This window comes from Mobula birostris, chromosome 5, assembly GCF_030028105.1.
Source record: "Mobula birostris isolate sMobBir1 chromosome 5, sMobBir1.hap1, whole genome shotgun sequence".
NCBI classification, from domain to species: domain Eukaryota; kingdom Metazoa; phylum Chordata; class Chondrichthyes; order Myliobatiformes; family Myliobatidae; genus Mobula; species Mobula birostris.
The window spans coordinates 107,840,470-107,865,042 of record NC_092374.1 but is presented as its reverse complement, the minus strand read 5'-3'; the positions used below and the strand labels follow the sequence as shown (position 1 = coordinate 107,865,042).

The following is a 24,573-nucleotide window of genomic DNA, read 5'->3' as shown; positions in this document are numbered from 1 at the left end:
CTGGGAATTTCCACTTTCCACGGGGCAATAAGCGGAAGCTCAGCAAGGTAAGAGACCTGGTCTGGTGTCTTCCCATTCCCATTCTGACATGCCTATCCATTGCCTCCACTACTGCCAAAAATGATCAGAAGTTAGAGAAATCAACGTTCTTGTCATCATGTTGGAGGCTGCCCAGTCGGAATATGAGGAGCTACTTCTCCAATCTGAATTTGGCCTCGTCATGGTAGTAGAGGAGGCCATCAACCAATATGTCAGAATGGGAATGGGAAGTCAAATTACAATGGGTAGCCACTGGGAGATCTTGCCTTTTGCGGCAGACAGAGTGAAGGTCCTTGACAAAGTAATCTCCCACTATGAAGCCAAACTCAGGTTGGAGGAGCAACACCTATATTCTGTCTGGGTGATATGAACATCGATTTCTCTAAACCTGGTATTCTTTTTGCTCCTTTCCTTTCACCTGGTCTCACCTATCACCTGTCAGATTTTACATCTTCCGCTCCCTCCACTTTCTTACTCTGGCTTCTGCCCTCTCTCATTCTTGTCCTAATGAAGTGTCTCAGCCCACATCGTCAACTGTTTATTCCCCTCTGTCAATGCCACCCAACCTCCTGCTTTCCTCCAGCATTTTGTATATGTGGCTCAAGGGTTCCAGCTTCTACAGAGACTTTTATGTTTGTGGCCAACAATTTGCCAATGGGATTAGCTAATGGGGAAAAGTTCAGGTAAAAAATGCCACTATCTAATTATAAATCATGCAGAGATAAACCAGAGCAAAACTCTGAACAAAAGACTATAGTTAAATAACCACCTTTCAGAAACATGCCACTGCCATTTAGTTGAACCTGACAGATGTTTTGTGATACCGCACACTAAGAAGTACTGAATTGTCATGCCATTTTACTTAATACTGTTAAAGATATTACATGACTGCAGGTTGCTGACAGGGTGTTTCATTCACTAGATTAGTACAAGTTGTTTAGAGATTTATGCCACCATCTCTTCTGCTGATTACAGTTGAAGATATATCAAACTTATAAGAACATTAAATATTTATCTTGAACACACCACAGCAGACTACTGAAATAATGGAATGATTAGATGTTAAGTGCCTCGTGATTATTACTGAACAATAGTACTCCATTAAATTAAAATAAATAAATTATGGCAACTTTCAGTGCCAAAAATTCAAATAAATTATGAGACTACAACTCTGAAATATTTCCTGTGCCAGAAGGGAATATGGGTCATGTTGAAAAAACAAATTAATTGAAAATGACCGCACACGAAAGGTGCAATATCTTGATACACACCCACCTCCAAAATAATAGCTGCTCCCGGAGTAAATTTGCATCTGTATGGTTGAATGAAAGGTTGAGGTAGCATTATTGTCCAATATGATGCTAACACGATTTCTTCTGGCATTCAAATTAATCGAATGCCACAGTCCATCATTCAGATTGACACCTGGAGAAATGAGATATCCGATTAACAGGGGATCAACACAATTCTTTCATGAGGCCACAGATTTATGTATAAGAAGTTGCTCTCTGGTTTACTGAGGAAGACTGACATATGGGTGTTTCTTAATCCCTGTTTGGTAGTCAGGTATGGTGTAAAACCCTAAAATTCTCAAACACCGTTTCAGTCTACTTAAATCAGACGTTTGCAGAGAACTGACAAGATGCAGGAAAACAAACTATGCTGAGGAAACAAATTTTTAATGTTAAAAGAAAAAGAAATAAAAGATCATCTTGAAATGTCAGCTCAGTTTTTCTTACCACAAATGTTGTGTCACAGATATGAGACCCAATGCAGATTGAGGGCCTGCTTTGTTGAGCACCTTTCCTCTGTCTGCTACGAAAGGCAGGATCTCCTGATGTCTACCCTTTTCAGTTTGACTTCCCATTCCTATTCTGACATGACAGTCTATGGTCTACTGTTATGATGTTGCCAAGCCAAGGCTGGAGGAGCAACACCTCATAATCTGTTTGGGTAACCTCCAACCTGATGGCATAAACATCGATAACTCTAACTTCTGTTTCTTTCAACCCCTCCCTCCTTCTTTCTTTTTCCATTTCCCATTCTGATTACCTTCTTACTTCTTGTCTTCTCCTTACCTGCCCCTCACCTTCCTCTGTTTCCCCTCCCCCTTCTCTTTTTTCTACAGATCACTCTCCTTTTTTATCAGATTCCTTCTTCAGCCCTTTACCTCTTCCCCCTGTTCCGTCCCAGCTTCTCACTTCATCCTCCCCACTTAAATTGTCCCTCTCCCTGCCAGATTGTGCTTCCCCTCCCTCCCATACCTTTTTGTTATGGATTCTGCTCCTTACTTTCCAGTCCTGTTAAAGGATCTCTGCCAGAAATGTTGACTGTTTATTCCCCTCTGTGGATATTGCGTGACTTGTTGAGTTCCTCTGGCATTTTGTGTGTATTGTCTCACCTGTTACTTTTTCTCTAGTGTTTTCAAATTTGCTCCTTTCTTCAGGTTTTGCAAATTTAACCCAGACTAGTGTGCACGATGAAGCTAGAGAAAACCCAACAGGACAAGGGAGATGATGGTAACTTTAGAGAGAAGGTAGTTGTTAAAGGAGGAAAAGGAGTGAATTCTACCCAACTCCCTCACTCACAATCCTTAAATTAACCTTTACCTGTGGGATTAGTCAGCCAGTCTGCCAGAAATGTCTGTTATTGCACACGTTGAAATTGGAATTGGTTTATTATTATCACATGTATGGAGGTACGGTGAAAAGGTTGCCTTGCATACCATCCATACAGTTCATTTCATTACATCGAGGTGTAACAAGGTAACACAAGGTAAAGGTTCCTAAGGTTGTCATAGCCAGGGGTGGTAGTGGGGTTAAACTCTCACTACCTATAACGTGCTCCAAATGGCATGCGACTAACAGCCTCTGACAACCAAGTCCAACTCTTGGCCTTCATGTGTGGCTTAGCTACTAGGCCCGGCAGAACTGTTTCTACTGACAAGAGAAGGGGCAAAGGCAGCCCACTGGCGCCCCAAAACCAGTTGCTTCAGGCAGGTGGGGCTCGTCAGCCTTGGATGGCAGACCGGCAAGGAATAGGAAAACTCTGATTTTAAACCTCTGCTGCCTTGGGGCCATACCCACCCATGGGAAAGGCTTCAGGAGTAAACTGTGAGGAAGAAATCTGGAACTGTGGTCCCTAAGGCAGTTTGATGTTGCTTACAGCTTCGCTCTGGCAGCCTCTGCGATGACACTGGTGCCAAGCTGTATTGGCACTTGCCTTTCCCTTGGACTACATCAGTGATGTGGAGAGGGGGAACCCACTGCATGAGCAACAGTCGGTTCTTCAAATCTTCCCGCCCAGGCTTGTGCCCTGGAGAGGACACAGTCCACCAGAGGCGCAAACCCATGAAGCCCTGGGATTGATGGCTGCCTACAGGCCAACAAGATAAAACTATAACAGAATGTGGAATAAAGTGCAACAACCACAGAGAAAGTGCTATCCAGGTAGACAACAAGGTGCAAGGTTACAAAGAGTGGATTGTGAGGCAAGTGTCCACCTTGTTGTAATGAACCAGTCAATGTCTTATAACTGTGGGGTAGAAGCTGCTTTGGAGTCTGGTGGCATGTGCTTTCATGTTATCACATCTTCTGCCTGATGGAGAAGAGAGAATAGGAAACATTCCAAGTGCTCAGTAATTGACAAGTTATTCCCCTCCCTGGGACCGCACTTGAAAACTCATGAACATATGAGATAGGAAAAGAAGGAGGTCAATCTGTTCATCAACATTTCTCTGCCATTCAATAAGACCTTGGGTGATCTAACTGTCACATCAATTCCATAATTACATCTACCAATAACTTCATTATTTAATTTACCAATAATCTGTTAGCCTCTGCATTGAAAATATTTTAAAAACATGGTACCTTTAAGGGTGCACGCTTCTCATTGCTACCACCTAGGAGGAGATACCAGAACCCAAAGACACATACTCAACATTTCAGGTACAGCTTCCTCCCGTCTGCCATCAGATTCTGAATGGATATTGAATCCTCAAGCATTGCCTCAGTACATTTTTGTCTCTTTTCACGCTGCTTATTTAATACATACACACATATACCAACACACTTCTTTCTATAATTTATAATTTTTACTATGTATTGCAACGTACTGCTGATAAAAAACAGCAAATTTCATGATGTATGCCAGTGATATTAATGTGATTCTGATTCTGACCCTCAGAGAAGAAAAAAAACATTCTCTCATCTAAATTAAATGGACTACCCATAGTTTTTTTTAAAAAAGCTCATAATACTAGGTTCTTCCAAATATCTTCTCCATGTCCACCCCGTTTGTGTCCCTCTGAGTAATCAAGTCTTGTCTCCTTCATCTAAACTCTCAAGGATAGAAGTCCAAACTGTCGAACTGTTCCTCATAATACAACTTGGCCATTGTGAGTATTAGTCCATTAATCCTTGTCTAAACTGCATCCAATTCTTTTAATATTTTTCCTTTCAAGATTACTCCTAATGCAGTCTCAAAACACCATCTATTGTTACAAATGACTTTATTCCATGCACACCATCACCCCTCTAATTTTATGCAATCCATCTCCACATTGAGTAATTTACAGTAGCATGCAATATACTGGCATACCTATGGGATACAGTTGATGCTGAACCTTGTGGACATGCTATGCTGGCAATGGAATGTCTGGTGACACATGTATGCTGCCCCCAGGACAAAAGACCAGAAGTCATAGGAGCAGAATCAGGCCATCTGGCTCATCAAGTGTGCTCTGTCATTCAATCATGGGTGATCTTTTTTTTTAATATCTCCTCCTCAACCCCAGTTCGCAGCCCTCTCCCCATAAGCTTTGATGCCATGTCCAATCAAGAACCTATCAATCTCTGCCTTAAATACACCCCATGACCTGGCCTCCACAGCTGCATGTGGCAAAAAATTCCACAAATTCACCACCCTTTGGCTAAAGAAATTTCTCTGCATCTGTTTTGGAAAGGTGCCCCTCTATCCTGAGGCTATGCCCTCTTGTCTTCTCCCACCATGGGAAATATCCTTTCCACATCTACTCTGTCTAGGCTTTTGAACATCTGAAAGATTTCAATGAGATTCCCCTTCCTCCTCTTCCCTGTACTCTGCTGCATTTTTTTTACCCTCTACCCTCACAAGCCTCCCAGGGCCTGCTATAGTGAAGCACCCCCCACAGCATCATGTAGCCGCCACTATGGATCACAGTAGGGATGGTGCGCTTTTGATGATGTGTGGTGTATGGCTTATGACAAATCTAGTGTTTAGTCTGATGACCAAAAAGCTCAATTTTGGTTTCATCAGATCATAGAATCTACTTCTAGCTGACTTCAGAGTCCCCCACCTGCCTTCTGGCAAACCCTAGCTGAGATTTCACATGAGCTGTTTTTAACAGTGGATTTCCCTTTGCCACTCTCCCATAAAGCTGCAACTTGTGAAGCACCCGGGTAAAAATTGTTGTATGCACAGTCTCGCCCATCTCAGCTGCTGAAACTTGTAACTCCTCCAGAGCTGTCAAGGGTCTCTTGGTGGACTCCCTCACTAGTCACCTTGTACACTTACTCAGTTTTTGAGGATGGTTTGCTCTAGGCAGATTTACAGCTGTACCATATTCTGTCAATTTCTTGATGACTGACTTGAAAATTTTCTTGTATCCATCTCCTGACTTGTGCTTTTCAATAACCTTTCTGCAGAGTTGCTTGGAGTGTTCTTTTGTCTTTATGGAGTCATTTTTGCTAGGATACTGACTCATCAGTAGTTGGGCCTTCCGGACATAACTGTATTTTTACTACAATCAATTGAAGCACTATAACTGCATACAGGTGATCTCCATTTAACTAATTATGTGACTTCCAAAACCAATTGGCTGCACCAGTCATGATTTGGTTTGTCATATTAGGGGGGGGGGGGGGGGAATACTTATGCAATTAATTATTTTATGTTTTATATTTGTAGTTAACTTACCCACTACCTATGCACCTTTGGAATGTATTTGGGAGCAAACCCACACGGTGATGGAGAAAATGTACAAACTTCTTTCAGACAGCAGTGAGAAATTAACCCTGTCCAATGGAGTTGCTGAGCATTATGCCAACTGCTTGGCTAGAAGGAGTGGATAGAATGGAGGGGGAAGTAACTGAAGTAATACAGTAACCATGGAGCAGGGAAGGAGAAGAAATAACCAAAAATATTTATTTTACTTATTCCCATATGTGAAAGAGACAGGTAGCATAGCATCCAAATGTTGAGCTGAACAACATATTAGCCACTTAATTAGATACGCCTGTACTCCTGCTAGTTAATGCAAATATCCAATCAACATTTCATGTGGCAGCAACTTGGTGCATAAAAAGCATGCAGTCATGGTGAAGAGGTTCAGACTAAACTTCAGAATGGGGAAGAAATGTGATTGAGGTGACTGTGGAATGATTACTGGTGCCAGATGGAGTGGTCTGAGTGTCTCAGTAACTGCTGGTCTCCTGAGATTTCCATACACAACGATCTCTAGAGTTTACAGAAAATGGTGTGAAAAACAAAAAAAAAAAATCCCCTGAGCAGCAGTTCTGGGGTTGAAAATGCTTTCTTAATGAGTGATGTCAGAAGAGACTGGCCAGAATGATTCAAGCTAATAGGAAAGTAATGGTAACTCAAATAGCCTGGCATTATAAAAGTGGTGTGCGAAAAAAATACATCTCTGAATGTAAAACATGTCAGTCCTAGAAGTGGATGGGCTGCAGCAACAGAAGACGACACTGGGTTCCACTTCTCTATGTAATTAAGTAGCCACTGAATGCAAGGTTTCCTGCTGCAGTGAAGGCTAGGTTAAGATTATAGTCAACATCCAGTTTATGGCTACTGTGACTTTATAGAAATGCAGATGGTCAAAGACAATGTTTTTAATATTCATATTTTTAGCTCACATAGCCTGAGAGTATAGTGGTTGCAGATTCAACTTGACTTTTGAAAGTGAATTGGATAAATACTTGAAAGAAAAAAAGTCTATGCATATTAGGAAGGAGTGGCAGATTAAGCAGACCAGGTTAGAATTCAAAAAGCTGTCACCTGACCTGAATGGCCTCTTTCTGTGCTAATGTGATAGTGTTTTTTTTATATTTTATTTAGAAATGCAGCATGATAGCAAGTTCTTTCAGCCTAATGAGCCTGCCACCCAGTTACACCCATATGACCAATTAGCCCTTACTACCTTGGAACATGGGAGGAGGGAGCATAGCAATGAACCTGGAAGAAATCCAAGTGGTCATGGGGAGAATGTACAAATTCCTTGCAGGCAGCAGTGGGAATTGAGCCCTGGTCACTGGTACTGTAATAGATCTACGCCAACTATTACACTACCATGTCACCATATGCAGATTCAACTGGACGTTCAAAATAAAATTCAATAAGTAGTCCTTAAAAATGCATGTGCATTAGGAAGGATTGGGGGATTGAGACAGACTGGATTAATCTTCTAAAAACTGTCACGTTCTTGGTGACCTCAATATCCTCTTTCTATGCTGATGTGACACATTGATTCTAAGCGAGGTGAGACAATAAGCAGCCTGTGAAGAATAAGCCAGCAAAAGTAGGGAGACTGTGGGGTTCTAATAAAAAGGAAGGAAAGTATGCAAATAAACACTGAAGATGGTAATGCTAGGAAAGGAGGTTTGGATTAACTTTTGTTGAATGTGTATTAAATCAGACGACAGGGATCAGAAAATATGGTGTAAGAATTGGAAGAAGGGCCAGATAAAAACCTGTCAGTTAAAGAAAGAGAAAATGCAAACAAAATTGAAATGATAAGATTAGGAACTTAGCTTAATGCCAAAGGAGCTTAGCAAAGGGTTTAAGATATTAACTGAATAGCTGGAATGAGTCAATTATGAATTTTTCTTTTGTGGAATTATTGGAATGAGTACTTGCGTAAATGTGCAAAAAGGATGAATGATAAAATGGAAGTTCAGGAGAAATTTTTATGACAACCAGTTCTGCAAGAAGTCACAACCAAATGGATGGGAAAAAACTTTAAAGCTTTTATCAAGAATATAATACTTCCATTTGCAAAACCAAGGCAACTTGGGTTCCTTTAATTAACTGATTAAGCGCTGCACTACAGTAAATAACACTTGTTAAATGTTCTTTTAACTTGGGTTTTTTTCAAGTCAAGCTATATTTATTGTCATATACACAAGTACGGTGAAGAATAGATGTAATGTAAAACTTGCCTGCAGCAGTTTCAGATCAAGGCAGTGAAAAAACGACTGCAAAGCAAGATATAGATGCAAAATAAACACTAGTTTCAAACCCAACTTCAAAGTGGATTGCTTTAAGCTAGTTCCTTAACAAAAGTAGCAGACATTCCATGGTCAACTGCTCCTTGTTTAGATGCATGCAACAGCAAGACACGTGCGTACCCAATGGAAATGAATTGCCATCATTCAGAAACGTTAATTCATTCTTCCTCTGCTTTTAACCTCTTTTGCTGAGTGTTTCCAGCATTTTTTTTTACTTCATGCTCATAGGAATCCAAATTTCAGAACAGGAATGGCAGTTCTGCATACCTTTATTTAGAGATATAGCACAATAACAGGTTTTTCCAGCCCAATTACACCACATGACCAATTAACCTACTAAGCCGTACGTCTTTGGAATGTGAGAGAAACCCCACATGGGATTGCACCCCATCCGGGTGTACCTGCTTTTCCCTATAGTCAGGAGGAGAACATACAGACTCCTTACGGCCAGCAGTAGAATTGAATCTGGGACACTGCTGCTGTAATAGTGTTGTGTTACTGCTCTGCTGCTGTGCCACTCTTAAGAACATGGGAATATACCAACTTGGAACATTAGCCCAGAATAAGGTTAATTGCAGCCCACCCATTTTATACTGCTCTTCTATTGTGAGAAGTTGAATATCCAGTTAAAGTCTCTAAAAGGTTATCTCGGATGCCCTGTAGCGGTAGCAGTTACTGCAACATTGTTGCAGCACAGGGCATCGGAGTTCAGAGTTCAATTCTGGCATTGTCTATAAGGATTTGTACGTCCTTGTCGCCCCCTGACCGTGTGGATTTCCTCCAGGTGCTTCCGTTTCTTTCCACAGTCTAAAGACGTCCTGTTAGTAGACCAATTGGTCATTGTGAACCAGACTGGTGTTGAATAGGTGGAATGTTGGGTTGTACAGCTGACTGGGCCAGTAGGGCCTGTTCCACGCTGTATCTCTAAATAAAATAATTAAAATAAAGGCTACTTCTTCTACCCGTGCTGCATTAAAATCATAATTTGGATTTAGCTCTCCACATACGTATATTTTATTGAGACGCAAGACTTCAGTCTTTTTATTTTGTTATTTCTGTTCAGGATGAGAGTATCACTGGCAAAGCCAATGTTCTGTATTCATTCCCCTTGAGGATGCTTGTGGATATTTTTCTTGAAATGCTACTGTCCTTCCCATGAGGGAATACATTTTTTATTTAGAGTCCTACAACATGGAAATAGGCCATTTGGCCCACCACATTCATGCCAACCTGTGGGCACTCATCTATTTAATGCCATCTCCTGGCACTTTGCTAATGGCCTTCTCTGCATTGGTACATCGAGTTCTCATCTAGATATTTCTTCAGTAATGCCACCTATCCACAAATTTGCTACTCAAAATCCTGCTGACTGTTGGAAGTCTATATTGTCCACTCATGAATGTGATCATCCTTTTCTTTTTCCTCAGTTCACTAAGAGTGCCTCAGTAGATGAGTCCTCCAGTATGTCCTCTGTAAGCACAGCCATGACATTTTACCAGACGAGTAATGCCACCCTTCCCACTTTAACACCTCTCCCTCATGTTTAAAACAAAGGAATTTTATAACACTGAGCTGCCAGTCCCACCCTCCCACAACTAATTCTCACTAGTGGCTACAATATTGTATTTCCATGTTTTTATCTATGCTCTAGGCTTATCTGCCTTACTTACAATACTTGCGTCAAATATACACTGCTCAGAACATGGCACTATGTTCAGCCTTCCAATTTCTGTTTTAGCATGCAGAGCACGTAGGCTTAACATTGACTTTCCGATTTAGTTTTATTTACATCTGAGTTTGGGAGAAGTTGCCTGGAGTCCACACTTTTTATACCCCTCTTCTCTTAATTTTATATTCCTCAATCATGCCCTCCTTCAACCTCATCCACTTTAGAGGAAAAAGACAATTGCTTATCCCATTTCTCCTTATAATTGGACTGCTCTGTCCCAGACAACCTTCTGCACCCTCTCCATTGTTATATTTATCTTTATCCTCCTCCCAAACCCCACTCTTTCAGTCGATCAGCAGCTCCACAACCCAATGGATTTGGTAATGTTTCAATGGAATGATAAGATGTTCTGCTACTGTGCCCACTCAGATAGTTCCAATTCCCTGCATTCAATCTGCATCCCTACAATCCCCTCCCCTCCTTGTACCTATCACTTGATTTTCAAAAGATACTCCTGTATCTGTCTTAATCCCTTCCTTTGACAGTTCATTCCATATACTCACAACTCTCTCTGAGAAAACGTTCCTCCTTGGGTCCTTTTTAAATGTTTCCCCTCTCACTCTAAACCTATTCCCCCTAGTTCTGGACTCTCCAACCCTGGGTAAAAGACCATTACCATCCAACTTCATCTTGTCTCATGATCTTAACCACTTCTATAAGGTCACCCCCCTCATTCTTTGATGTTCCAAGGAATAAAGTCCTAGCCTGGCCAAATTCTCCCTGTAACTCTGGTCTTCTAATCTTGGTAACATCCTTGTAAATTTTCTTTCCACTTTAACAGGTTAACCATGTATTTTCTATAACAGAGTGACCAAAACTATACACAGTACTCCAAGTGCAGTCTCACCATTGACTTATGCAACTTCAACACAATATCCCAAATCCCATGCAACACATGTAAAAATTGCTGGTGAACACAGCACACATTCACCAGCAATTTTTATGTGTTGTGGCGACCCACTTTCCAGTGCACACGAACCGGCTCACAAAACAGCGCGCGCCAGCAGAGAGGCCAGCCCCAAAAAGGGCGCCAGGCCATCTTCACCAGCAGGGGGAAAGTCCCGCGCGTGGAAAGGGTCTGCGAATATGCATTCCCCACAGCAGTCCTGCCCGGGGAGGACGGGAACGGGAAAGCTTTAAAGGAGGCCGTTAAGTTTGAATAAATCTCTTTTATCGCAACTCCAACTCGCCGACTACGTGTCGTTATTCTAGTGCTGTGTGAAGCACACTGCTACAATTGGTGACCCCGACGGCCCAAATGATATTTGGACAGAGACGACCGACGCCACATCCGTTCATGCAGTTTCGTTAAAACTGCCAAGCTTCTGGACGCTGCGACCCTGCTTATGGTTTGAACAAGCAGAAGCCCAATTCCACATTCAGCAGATAACCTCCGATTCCACTCGTTACCACTACGTGGTGAGCTCCCTTGACCAGGAGACAGCTGCACAAGTTGAGGAGTTTATACAGTCACCCCCGGAGGACAGCAAATACACAGCATTCAAAGCCCTGCTCATAAGGACTTTTGGTCTCTCACGGCGCGAGCGAGCTGCCCGCTTACTGCACCTGGATGGTTTGGGAGACAGGCCATCATCGGCATTAATGAACGAGATGCTGGCCCTGGCTGAAGGACACAAACCCTGCCTCATATTTGAGCAGGCGTTCCTAGAGCAACTGCCCGAGGACATATGCCTGCTGCTGTCTGACGCAGATTTCAGCGACCCCTGGGGAGAAGTGCTGTGGAATGCCAGGGAGGAGAGAGGGGCGTCCATTGCACAGATCACCAAGCTGCGTGCCCAGTGGCAGACCAGACCAGGCCCAGCAGCAGAGCCTACAAAACCTGGCGACGGGAGTGAGGAGCCCAATGAACAATGGTGCTTCTACCACCAGTGGTGGGGCACAGAGGGCCGTCACTGTAGACTACCGTGCAAATTCCTGGGAAACGCCAGAGCCAGCCGCCGCTGATGGCTACGGCGGCTGGCCATCAGGACAGCCTCCTGTATGTCTGGGACAAGCAGTTGGGACGCCGCTTTTTGGTCGACACCGGAGCGTTTCCATCGTCACCTGAAGTCGGCTCTCATGGCCCGCCTGGAAGGGCCTAACTGGGTGGACAAACTTCCCTGGGACCTGCTCAGAATCCGTATGGCGCCCAAGGAGGATCTGCACACCTCGTCGGCCGAGTTGGTGTACGGCGCACCCCTGGTAGTCCCAGAAGAGTTCATACCGGCCCCAAAGGGCAAGAGGAAGAACCCACAGCAGTCCTGGACAGACTAAGTGAGAGGCTCGGTAACCTAGCCCCCACTTCACAGCACGGACAGAGCCCGACCTGCGTACTCAAAGACCTGCAGAACTGTAAGTTTCTTTTTGTACGACGGGGTGTACACTGGGCACCGCTACAGCAGCCCTACGAGGGGCCATTTAAGGTGATCAGGAACAACGGGTCCACGTTCATGCTGGACATTGGGGGGAGAGAGGAGGTTTTCACAGTGGACCAACTCAAACCGGCCCATGTGGACTTGGCCCAGCTGGTCCAGGCTCAGGCACCGTGACACAGAGGCAGACCTCCGAAACAGAGGCCGATCCAGACTGTGGACATTGGGGGATGTATCGCCGGTTCTGGAGTGGGGGGGGGGTTATGTGGCGACCTACTTTCCAGCGCACACGAACCAGCTCACGAAACAGCATGCGCCAGCAGAGAGGCCAGCCCCAAAAAGGGCACAAGGCCATCTTCACCAGCAGGGGGAAAATCCCGCACGCGCAGAAAGCGTCTGGGAATATCCATTCCCCATAGCAGTCCCGCCCAGGGGGGACGGGAACGGGAAGGCTTTAAAGGAGGACGTGAAGTTTGAATAAATCTCTTTTATCACAACTCCAACTCGCCAACTACGTGTCGTTATTCTAGCGCTGTGTGTAGCACACCGCTACAGAGTGTTGTTTGAAATTCCAGCATCTTTACACTTTATACTTTATTGTGGCCAAACAATTGATATTAGAACGTACAATCATCACAGCGATATTTGATTCTGCGCTTCCCGCTCCCAGGATTACAAATATTAAATATTAAAAATAGTAAAAATGAGTACATATTAAACATTTAAATTATAAATCATAAATAGAAAATAGAAAAATGGGAAGTAAAGTAGTGCAAAACAACCGAGAAGCAGGTCAGGATACTTGGAGGGTACGGCCCAGATCTGGGTCAGGATCTGTTCAGCAGTCTTATCACAGTTGGAAAGAAGCTGTTCCCAAATCTGGCCTTACGAGTCTTCAAGCTCCTGAGCCTTCTCCCGGAGGGAAGAGGGATGAAAAATGTGTTGGCTGTGTGGGTTGTGTCCTTGATCAGCATTTGCAGATTTCCTCGTGTTTGCGATCCCAAATCCCATACTCAGTGCCCTGACTGATGAAGACCAGCCAGTATACTAAATAACTTTTTATTATATCTGTCACTGCTTTCCACAAGCAATATACTTCTAGATCTCTCTGCTCTGTTACATTTTCTAGTGCCCTACCATTAATAGTACAAGTTCTACACTGCTTTGACTGTACAAAATGCATCATGTCACACTTATTTCATAAAAATCCATTTGCCAGTTCTCAACCCACTTCCCTAAAGTATCAAGATCCTGCTATAATTAATGATAACTTTTTGATCCTCAACAAAACCTCTTAAAATTGTGTCATCCGCAAACTTACTGCTCAAGCCTTGTACATCTACATCCAAGTCATTTACATGAGGAACAGATAACAAGGGTCCAAACACAGAACCCTGTGGTATACCACTAGTCACCGACCTCTGTTCTGAGGAACAACCTTCAAACAGTACCCTCTGCTTCATTAATTGCCACAAATGGTTGTGGAAACCAAGTCATTGTGTATCGTTAAAGTGGATGTTGATAGATAGGTTCTTGATTACTCAGGCATCAATGGGATTGCGAGGGAAAATAAATTAGCCATGTGGAGTAGACTTGATAGGCTAAATGGCCTAATCCTGTTCCTATGTGTTATGGTCTTCCTACCTCAGAACTAATTTTCAATCCACCTATCTCTTCCTGGATTCCATGGGATCAAACATTCCAGACCAAACCAACTGACCATATAGGACCTTGTCAAAGGCCTTGCTAGAGTTCAACAGACAACATCCACTACCATACCCTCATCTACCCTTTTGGTTACCTCTTCAAAACACTCCAAAAGATTTTTCAAGCAAGACTATTCATGCACAAAGCTAAGATGAACTATCTTAATAAACATTGTCTATCCAAGTGGTGGTAGATCCTATGCCTCAGAATTCCCTCTAGTAACTTTCCCACAACTGATCTTAGAATTATATATTTAAGCAAGGTTAGATAGATTTTTGCATAGTGGGGGAATTAAGGGTTAGGGGAAAAGGGAGGTAGGTGGAGATGACTCCATGGCTAGATCAGCCATGATTTTCTTGAATGGTGGAGCAGGCTTGACTGACCAGATGGCCTACACCTGCTTCTATTTCTTATGAATAACCCATAGCCCCCAATTTGTCCTTGCTGCCCTTCTAGTTTTCTGGACCTTCACCAGAGGCTAACAATAAAGCAAATATCTCTGCCGAAGTCTCCAAAATTTGAATAAAGTTGACATTTTGCGTTGAGAACCTCATCAGGACTGGTAAGTAGAGGGAAGATATCAGAATAAAAAGTGGGGGGGGGAGGGGAAGAAGGACAAGGTAGAAGGTGATAGTTGAAGCCAGGTAAGTGGGAAAGGTAAAGGGCTGGAGAAGAAGGAATCTGATAGGAGAGGAGAGTTGACCATGGGAGAAAGGGAAGAAAGAGGAGAGGAAAAGAGGTAAGAAGCAAAGTGGGGAACAGAAGAAGAGGGAAGATGGAAGGTAAAAGAAAAAAGGAAAAGTAAGATTACTGGAAGGAGAAATGAATGTTTGCGCCATCAGGTTGGAGGATACCAAACAGAACATGAGATGTTGCTCCTCCTCCAAGGAAGTGGCCTCATTGCGGCAAAAGAGGAGGCCATGGACTGACATGTCGGAATAGGAATGAGAAAAGGAATTAAAATGGTTGGCTACTGGGAAACTCCACTTTTGGAAGATGGGGCGGAGGTGCTTAACCTAACAGATCCTAATAGGAACTTGCTATCACAATCCTCCCATTTGCTATCATTCTTTTCCTGCACAGAGGCTTGCCCAGTTGACCCAATTATTAGTGAACCTGATTCATTATCAAAGTACACATATGTCACCATTTTCTTGCAGGCATTCACAGTAGAACAAAGAAATACAATAGAATCAATGAAAAACTAGACACGAACAAAGATTAACAAACAACCAATGTGCAAAGGAAAACAAACTGTGCAAAAATAAAAAAAAAGAAATAATAATAACAACAACAATGTAAATAATTAAATAAATAACTAATACTGAGAATGAGAATTGTAGAAACCTAGAGATACAGCACAGAACAGGCCCTTCTAGCACAACGAGCTGTACTGCCCATCAACCCACCTATTTGACAATGAACTACTAACCGGTAGGTCTTTGGACTGCCTGATGCATCGTGGGAGACAGAAGCTTGTAAGCAGCGAGCTAGCTGCTGGTTGTGTGTCCACAGACCCAAGTCTATTGGGCACAGAGCTTGATAAAAGCAATGCAAAAGACCTCGAACACCATAAATCAGTGAGTTGCTTTGTTATGTCTCCCCTCTCGCTGTGAAACGGAGACATTTCTTTTTCCCTTATTAGAGCGAGAGAGATAGAGAGCCTGTGGTATGATGAATACTGGGTGAATGAATGGTCTTTGGGGTACTGTAAGTCTGTGTCTTTATTGATGCTTTGCTGCATGCTTGAGTGGGGGTTACCGATGCTTTTTTTTGCTGGGGGGTTGGGGGGTGTCATTGCCTTGCTGCTGCTTATGCATAGAAGGAGGGAGCTGGGGGGGGGCTTTGGGGTTCTGACATTTAACTGTCATTCATTTTTTGGGGTATTCCTCTGTTTTTGTGGATGTTTGCGAAGAAAAAGAGTTTCAGGATGTATATTGTATACATTTCTCTGACATTAAATGTACCTATTGAAATAGAAGTACCCGGAGGAAATCCATGCATACACAGGAAGAATGTACAAACATCTTATAGTCAGCACTGGAACTGATCCCCTAACTCCAAAGCTCACAGGTGTGATAGTGTTACGCTAACTGCTATGTTCTTGTAGTACCTTACAATCGTGGCATCAGTTGAGTGTTGTGGTGAGTGATGTAATCTACATTGGTTCAGGAGCCTAACTGATGGTTAAAGGGTAATAACAGCTGCGGAACCTGGTGATATGAGTCCAGAGGCTCCTGTTCCTCCTTCCCAATGAGAGTAGCGAGAAGGAGCATGGTCTGTATGGTGCTGGTCCTTGATGCTGAATGCCACTTAATTGTGACATCGTTCCGTGTAGATGTACTCATTGGTGGGAAGGGCTTTTCCTGTGATGGACTGGGCTGGTTCCAACACTTTCTGTAGGCTATTCCATTCTGCAGCCTTGGTGTTTCAATACCACACCATATGCAACCAGTCAGGATACTCATTACTCAGAATCTTTTGAATTTTTTCAAAGATTTAGATGTCATGCAAAATCTGTGCAAACCTCTAAGAAGGTAGAGGCAGTACTACACCTTCTTTGAAATTGCACTTATATGCTGGCCCCAGAAGAGATTGTCTGATATGACAATACCAAAGAATTAAAAGTTATTGAACATGACAGTCTATGAAGCAAAATGCCTCTCCATTACCTCATTGTAGTTAACCAACTCCAACAACCAGCAAAATAGACTACTGTGTTTCCTAACTTGTCACAGAAACTATACTTCATAAAATACTCAAATGATTATAAAAGATAAAAACATAGAAACATAGAAAACCTACAGCACAATACAGGCATTTGGCCCACAAAGTTGTGCCGAACATGTCCCTACCTTAGAAATTACTAGACTGACCCATAGCCCTCTATTTTTCTAAGCTCCATGTGTCTATCCAAAAGTCACTTAAAAGAGCCTATCGTAAACACCTCCACCGCTGTTGCCAGCAGCCCATTCCACGCACTCACCACTCTTTGCGTAAAAAAACTTACCCCTGACATCTCCTCTGTACCTACGTCCCCAGCACCTTAAACCTGTGTCCTCTTGTGGCAACCATTTCAGCCCTGGGAAAAAGCCTTGACTATCCACACGATCAATGCCTTTCATCATCTTATACATCTTATCTATCAGGTCACCTCTCATCCTCCATCTATTCAAGGAGAAAAGGCCGAGTTCACTCAGACTGTTTTCATAAGGCATGCTCCCCAATCCAGACAACATTCTTTTAAATCTCCCCTACACCCTTTTTATGGCTTCCACATCCTTCCTGTAGTGAGGCGACCAGAACTGAGCACAGTACTCCAAGTTGGGTCTGACCAGGGTCCTGTATAGCTGCAACATCACCTCTCGACTCCTAAATTCAATTCCATGATTGATGAAGGCCAATACACTGTATGCCTTCTTAACCACAGAGTCAACCTGCACAGCTGCTTTGAGCATCCTATGGAGTTGGACCCCAAGATCCCTCTGATCCTCTACACTGCCAAGAGTCTTACTATTAATACTATATTCTGCCATCAAATTTGACCTACCAAAATGAACCGCTTCACACTTACCTGGGTTGAACTCCATCTGCCACTTCTCAGCCCAGTTTTTTATCCTATCTATGTCCCTCTGTAACCTCTGGCAGTCCTCCACACTATCCACAACACCGCCAACCTTTGTGTCATCAGCAAATTTACTAACCCATCCCTCCACTCCCTTATCTGGGTCATTTATAAAAATCACAGAGTAAGGGTCCCAGAACAGATCCCTGAGGCACTCCACTGGTCACAGACCTCCATGCAGAATATGACTCGTCTACAAACATTCTTTGCCTTTTGTGGGGAAGCCAGTTCTGGATCCACAAAGCAATGTCCCCTTGGATCCCGTGCCTCCATACTTTCTCAATAAGCCTTTTATGGGGTACCTTTGCAAATATCTTGCTGAAATCCATATACACTACATCTACTACTCTTCCTTCATCAATGTGTTTAGCCACATCCTCAAAAAATTCTATCAGGCTTGTAAGGTGTTAGAGTGAGTTTTTTGGGTAGATCATTCATTTACACTTAAATGACCTTGGCCACCAGACTTCGATTTGAAAAGTACTGTGGACTGCGTCTGCAACAATGCGCTTCCTGAAAAGGTGTGAATACCAGATGCTTCTGGTGCCGTAGTTTGACCAGATGCTGTAGTTTCGAAGACTATTATCTACACTTTATAAATGTTAATTGTCTTCTATGTTAGCACGTAAAATGCCAAATAAATGTATTGTGGATTTAATTTGCATTCCTAAAGTCTGTGGATACCAACCCAGACATGTTGGCATCGGAAGGAAAGGATGAAATTAGGAGGTGTAATGTTTTGTATGTAGCTTCAAAAGGAAGCATTGATTATGCATTGTCTATAACATTTTAAGTAATGATTGCCTTTGTGTTTAGCATATAAGTGTTGAGCCCACATTGGGCTAGCAGACCTTTCTACCGAAAGCATCTCCGTCCGTATGATGCCTGCTGTACCTTGTTGTGTCAAATAAAGAAGCTGCTTTGTATCTACCAATAACTCTGTCTCTCCGGTGATTTCATCCACACCACAACATTTGGTGTCAGGAGTGGGATACTTCATGACCCATCGTGTGGCCAGCATTCTAGCAGTCTAAGTTGGTGAGTATTTTCCTAAAATAACACTCACACTTGGATCTGTTCGGTCAGTGGTGCACGGGACACGAAGTATCACGAACGTGGAGAGCTGAGTTGGTAGATATAAAAGTAGTGTGTGCATGTGTATGTGTGTTTATGTAAGTGAGGAATCTTTGTATGTTAACTTGGTGAGAGTTGGACCACCAGTTGCGAAAGGTGGTAACCAATGGTACAGTTCGAGACGCCAGAGTAGGGGCGTGTATACTCGTTCGTGGAGCTGTATTTTAGTGTATGTGTTTGCAAGTGTGATGCAAGGGAATACAGCAGGCATCATGAGTTCGGGTACTCAAAAGTGGCAGATTGTGGAATATATACTCTGCGGTTTTAACTATGTGTTTTTTAAATGGTACCCACCTTTTATATTTTGCATAGTGTGGGAATTAAAGGGGAAGTGAGGCAGTGATTGAGGGAGGTGAGTATAACTGGGGAACGATAATGGCAGTGATTCAAAAAACTGACAAGACAGCTTTGGATTATGCAGAACGTAAATACCGAGCCTACGAGGAGTATTCGGCGTTGAATAATCCAGGGAGGGATGACCCTGTCTTCCTAAAAATGCTGAAGGAAGGCCTGAGCTCAGCCCACTAGGAAGTTTTAGATTTAGGCATAACGGTAGGGTCCACCTACTCCGCGATAGTTTCATGGGCCAGTGAAATAGACCAAATAAAAGGCAAGAGAAATCGTAAAGTGGGTATAGTGGATGCAGCTGCTGTAATGTCCCGGAGAGTTTGTTTTGCTTGCCGGCAGCCAGGGCACCTAGCAAAGTACTGTTGGACCAGCTATAGGACAGTGAAAGAGTTGATATGCTACAGCTGTGGCCTATCAGGACATGGCTGGAGATAGTGTCCAAAAGGGAAAACCCAGGCAAAGGTCACGGCAGACACCCAGTCACTCACCCCATCAGCAACCAGTCTGACTGTTGATCAGATCAAAGAGTTAGTAACGGTGCCTCTTAAGGCAGAAAAAGAGGTGGCAGCGGGCTCCACTGCCAGCGCTGTGACCCGCAGATGTACACAACATCCGCGGGTCACGTTGGGGGAACGACAATGCAATATGTTAGTGGACATAGGAGCATCGGTATCGATAACAGACTTACCCTTACCAACAACTGGACAGACCAGTTATATCAGGGGTGTAGGAGGGAGAACAGTAAAAGCAGAAAGAAGCGAGTTACAGATACGAGAAATTGGGGGGGGGGGAGGTGCAGCTTCCAGTGTATTTCTGGGTGTGTCTAAATAATGAGGGCACGATCCTTGGAATAGACATCCTACGGGAAACAGGAGCTGTTATACATTCAGGAAAAGGAGAAATAATATGGACGAGTCAGGGGCAGTGAACGCATACAACCAACAGAATACACAACCTGCCTAGCATAGTCGCAGCTGCCCCGATCACCAGAGACTGCAGCCCGGATAGGGTCTATGAGTTACCTTGTCAGCAGTTCCCAGCAGTGTAGGTTACACACAAGCAAGATTATGGGCAGGTAAAGATAGACCCAGTTAAAATAGAGGAGGGTCTGTATAAACCCCCTAAGCAGGATCCTATACAAACTGACACACTGACCACTGTTCAGGGTATAGCGAAGGAACAAAAACACCAGGGGATACTCAGAGAGACTGCGACCACTTCAGAACATAAAGTTTTCCCAGTTCCTCAGAGGGCAGACATTACTGCAAATAAGGCAGCAGGGGAACAAGAGGCAATTGAAATTGCAAGTGTTCAGGAGGAAACGACAGAAGCCAGCTTAGTAAAATGATATGAAGAGGTAAAGACAGAAGAGAAGGAAAAATGGAGGAGAAAAGGAGCAAAGGAGGGACCAGATGGGTGCTGGACACATGGGGAGGAAAGAGTCACAGTGGCCCCACCCCGTATTAGACCGATACTACTAAAGTTATATCATGGGGTGATGCATCAGGGAAGGCAGAGCATGATCACAACCCTCCAGCAGGACTGGTGATGGCCAGGGATGGGCGGGGATGTTGAGAAATTTCGCCGCCGTTCTATCATTTGTGCCCAGCATAATCCTGGTAAGAGCAGAAAGCTACAGCTGGCAAATCAGCCTCGGCCGAGGGGACCCTGGGAAAACATCCAGATAGACTTCACAGGGCCCCCGCCAAAAAGCAGGGGGAAAAGCTACTGTCTAGTAATTATGGATCACTTCACCCGGTGGGTGGAGGCTTTCCCAACAAGGGACTGCACTGCCCGCACTGTTGTGCGGATCCTAGTTCAGGAAATCCTCCCAAGGTGGGGAACCCCAGTTCAGGTGGATTCAGATCAGGGAGCACATTTCATGGGGAAAGTGATGAAGGAAATGTACCGACTGCTAGGGATTCGACAACGATTCCATGTACCCTACCACCCCCAGAGTTCAAGGATGGTAGAAAGGATGAACGGAACAATCAAGAATGCGTTAACTAAAGCTGTAGCTGAGACAGGAAAGACATGGGTTGATGTTTTACCAGGAATCCTGATGAGATTGCACGCAGCCCTGAACCGCAATTTGGGTCTCAGCCCCTATGAGTTTTTGATGGAGCGAGCAATGCAACTCCCTTATTGGGTAATTACGGGTTGCGGGGAGCCTGGGGCTTACAGGGATAGAATGACCCAATATGTGAAAGACCTTTGTAACCGACCAAGTATTAAAGGACCCAGCAAAACAACAGCAGCGATTGCTGATTAAAGAGAGCCAGAGGGAAAGGGGATAGTCCTTCCACAGCCCGGCGACCAAGTTATAGTGAGGGTGCTGGCAGAAATCCGAGGTTTGCCCCCAAGTGGATAGGACCACAGACGGTATTCTTAACCAATGATACGTGTGTCTGTGTACGGACTTGGTGAGGCAGCCAGTGGAAGCACTGGATCCAGGTTGAAGCATATGATTCACTCTCTTGTTGCTCCCACAGACAGAGTGGGGAACCAAGTGTACCCAGTAACCATGTAATTACAGAGAACCTAAGAGAGGGACACCAGCCCTGCCATGCCAGACCTGACCACAACTGATGAAAACATACCCGGAGAAAACGCAAAAGCAGAAAACGCTGAGAGCGTGGCAAAAGACACTGAGAACGTGTTGGAAAACCATGAATAACCTGCTAAAGTGTGATGATGATGGTACTCTGTAAATAAGGTTGGTTGCTGAAGGTAGATGATTAATTTTATAGCATAGTATGGAAAATTTATTGGGAAATAGATGGGGAGGGATTTTTGAGTTAAAGCAAAGACAGCAAGTTCCACCATTTCGATGGCATTTCAGACTGCACACGGCATCTGGAAGCAGTCACCCCCAGTCTGAGGAGCTGGGCCCTTTTCAGCAGTTGGGCCAGTGATCAACTGGACAGTTCGGAAGGGGGTGCCACTGGAGAGAGGTCCTTGCAGATGTTTACATAGAGGCCACCCCAACCCCTTCCTATACATCGATGAGAAGGCCTGTGTGTGCTCCTGGAAGGAGAGTTTCAGAGACCAGAAGATAAAGGGCTGAAGACAAAGGAATGTGACTAAGCTGCCGTCAGCCTCCAGGGAAAGAGCCGACAGGCACATGAAAGGAGCCACATTTCTAAAGACTTGGAACAGCCTCTCTGCTTAACATTGGTAGGGAGGGATTAGGTAATGCTAGGATAGATATCGAGGTACATAAAATATGGGGGAGAATTTCGAGACAGCATTTTTGCTGCGCTATTTGAGCAGATCCTCCTAGGTTGGCCTTTCCTGATACAAATTTAATTTTTGTCCAGGAGCGCCAAGAGGAGTGACGGTTAGTGTGAGTTTTTTGGGTAGATGATTCATTTACACGTAAATGACTTTGGCCACCAGACTTCTATTTGACAAAGTACTGTGGATTGAGTCCACAACAATGCCTGCTGTACCTTGTTGTGTTGAATAAAGAAGCTGCTTTGTATCTACCAGTGACTCTGTCTCTCCAGTGATTTCATCCATGTTACAACATAAGGCACGACCTGTCCTTGACAAAGCCATGCTGACTATTCCTAATCATATTATACCTCTTCAAATGTTCATAAATCCTGCCTCTCAGGATCTTCTCCATCAACTTACCAACCACTGAAGTAAGACTCACTGGTCTATAATTTCCTGGGCTATCTCTACTCCCTTTTTTGAATAAAGGAACAAGTTTCACAACCCTCCAATCCTCCAGAACCTTTCCCGTCCCCATTGATGATTCAAAGATCATCGCCAGAGGCTCAGTAATCACCTCCCTTGCCTCCCACAGTAGCCTGGGGTACATTTCATCCGGGCCTGGTGACTTATCCAACTTGATGCTTTCCAAAAGCTCCAGCACATCCTCGTTCTTAATATCCACATGTTCAAGCTTTTCAGTCTGCTGCAAGTCATCACTACAATCACGAAAATCCTCTTCCATAGTGAATACTTAAGTAAAGTATTCACTAAGTACCTCTGCTATTTCCTCCAGTTCCATACACACTTTCCCACTGTCACACTTGATAGGTCCTATTCTTTCACATCTTATCCTCTTGCTCATCACGTACTTGTAGAATGTCTTGGGGTTTTCCTTAATCCTGCCCACCAAGGCCTCCTCATGGCCCCTTCTGGCTCTCCTAATTTCCTTTTTAAGCTCCTTCCTGTTGGCCTTATAATTTTCTAGATCTCTAACATTACCTAGCTCGCTGAACCTTTTGTAAGCTTTTCTTCTTGACTAGATTTATTGCAGCCTTTGTACACCACGGTTCCTGTACCCTACCATAACTTCCCTGTCTCATTGGAACGTTCCTATGCAGAACTCCACACAAATATCCCCTGAACATTTGCTACACTTCTTCCGTGCTTTTCCCTGAGAACATCTGTTCCCAATTTAAGCTTCTAATTTTTGGCCTGATAGCCTCATAATTCCCCTTACTCCAATTAAATGCTTTTCTAACTTGTCTGTTCCTATCTCTCTCCAATGCCATTGTAAAGGAGATAGAATTATGATCACTATTTCCAAAATGCTCTCCCACTGAGAGACCTGACACCTGACCAGGTTCATTTCCCAATACCTAATCAAGTACAGATCTTAATACTTCCTCAAATCATGACAGACTTGTTAACAATGCAAAATCCTTCATTCTTTATTCTACAGTTCTCCCACATTTTCCATTCCCAGCTGAATATTTCAGTGATACAATGTCTTGCCACGACAGACTGTTTCCTGGCTTCAAAACATCTCAGATTTGTATGCACAGTCTATTATTATTAATTGTCATGTGGATTATATTTAACTGGTTATTTCACATAGAACATAGAACAGTACAACACAGGAACAGGCATTTAATCCACAATATTTTACCAAACTAATTAAGCCCATAGCACCTTGATTTATTTTTATTATTTAGAGATACATTGTGGAACAGGCCCTCTAGCCCAATGAGCTGCACCACCCAGGAAACCACTTGATTAACTTAAACCTAATCACAGGACCATTTACTATGATCAATTAACTACTAACTGATACGTCGTTGGACAGTGGGTGGAAACCGGAGCACCCAGAGGAATCCCACATGGTCACAGGGAGAACATACAAACTCCTATAGATGGCAACCAGAACTAAACTCCAAACTCTGATGCCAAGCTGTAATAGTGTCACACAAACTGCTATGTGACTGCAACCCATCTGCCTGCCATGATTTCTGTAGAATCCCTCTGGATTAGCTTTGTATCTGTCTCTCAAGACCTCCTGAATGGGTTTCAGTTACCTGAAGGTTGAAGAATATTTTTCCAAGTAGTTATTCCTTTTAC

General features: G+C 43.6%; 1 protein-coding gene across 1 annotated transcript in view; it reads right to left on the bottom strand.

Moving 5' to 3' along the window:
* The window catches only part of LOC140197315 (contactin-associated protein-like 5), a 1,626,808-nt gene that overhangs the window by 992,117 nt on the left and 610,118 nt on the right, over positions 1 to 24,573 (bottom strand). Inside the window, exon 7 of the mRNA XM_072257270.1 lies at positions 1,315 to 1,464. Within this exon, the coding sequence (XP_072113371.1) occupies positions 1,315 to 1,464 (150 nt within the window). The remainder of the gene's footprint in view (positions 1 to 1,314; positions 1,465 to 24,573) is intronic.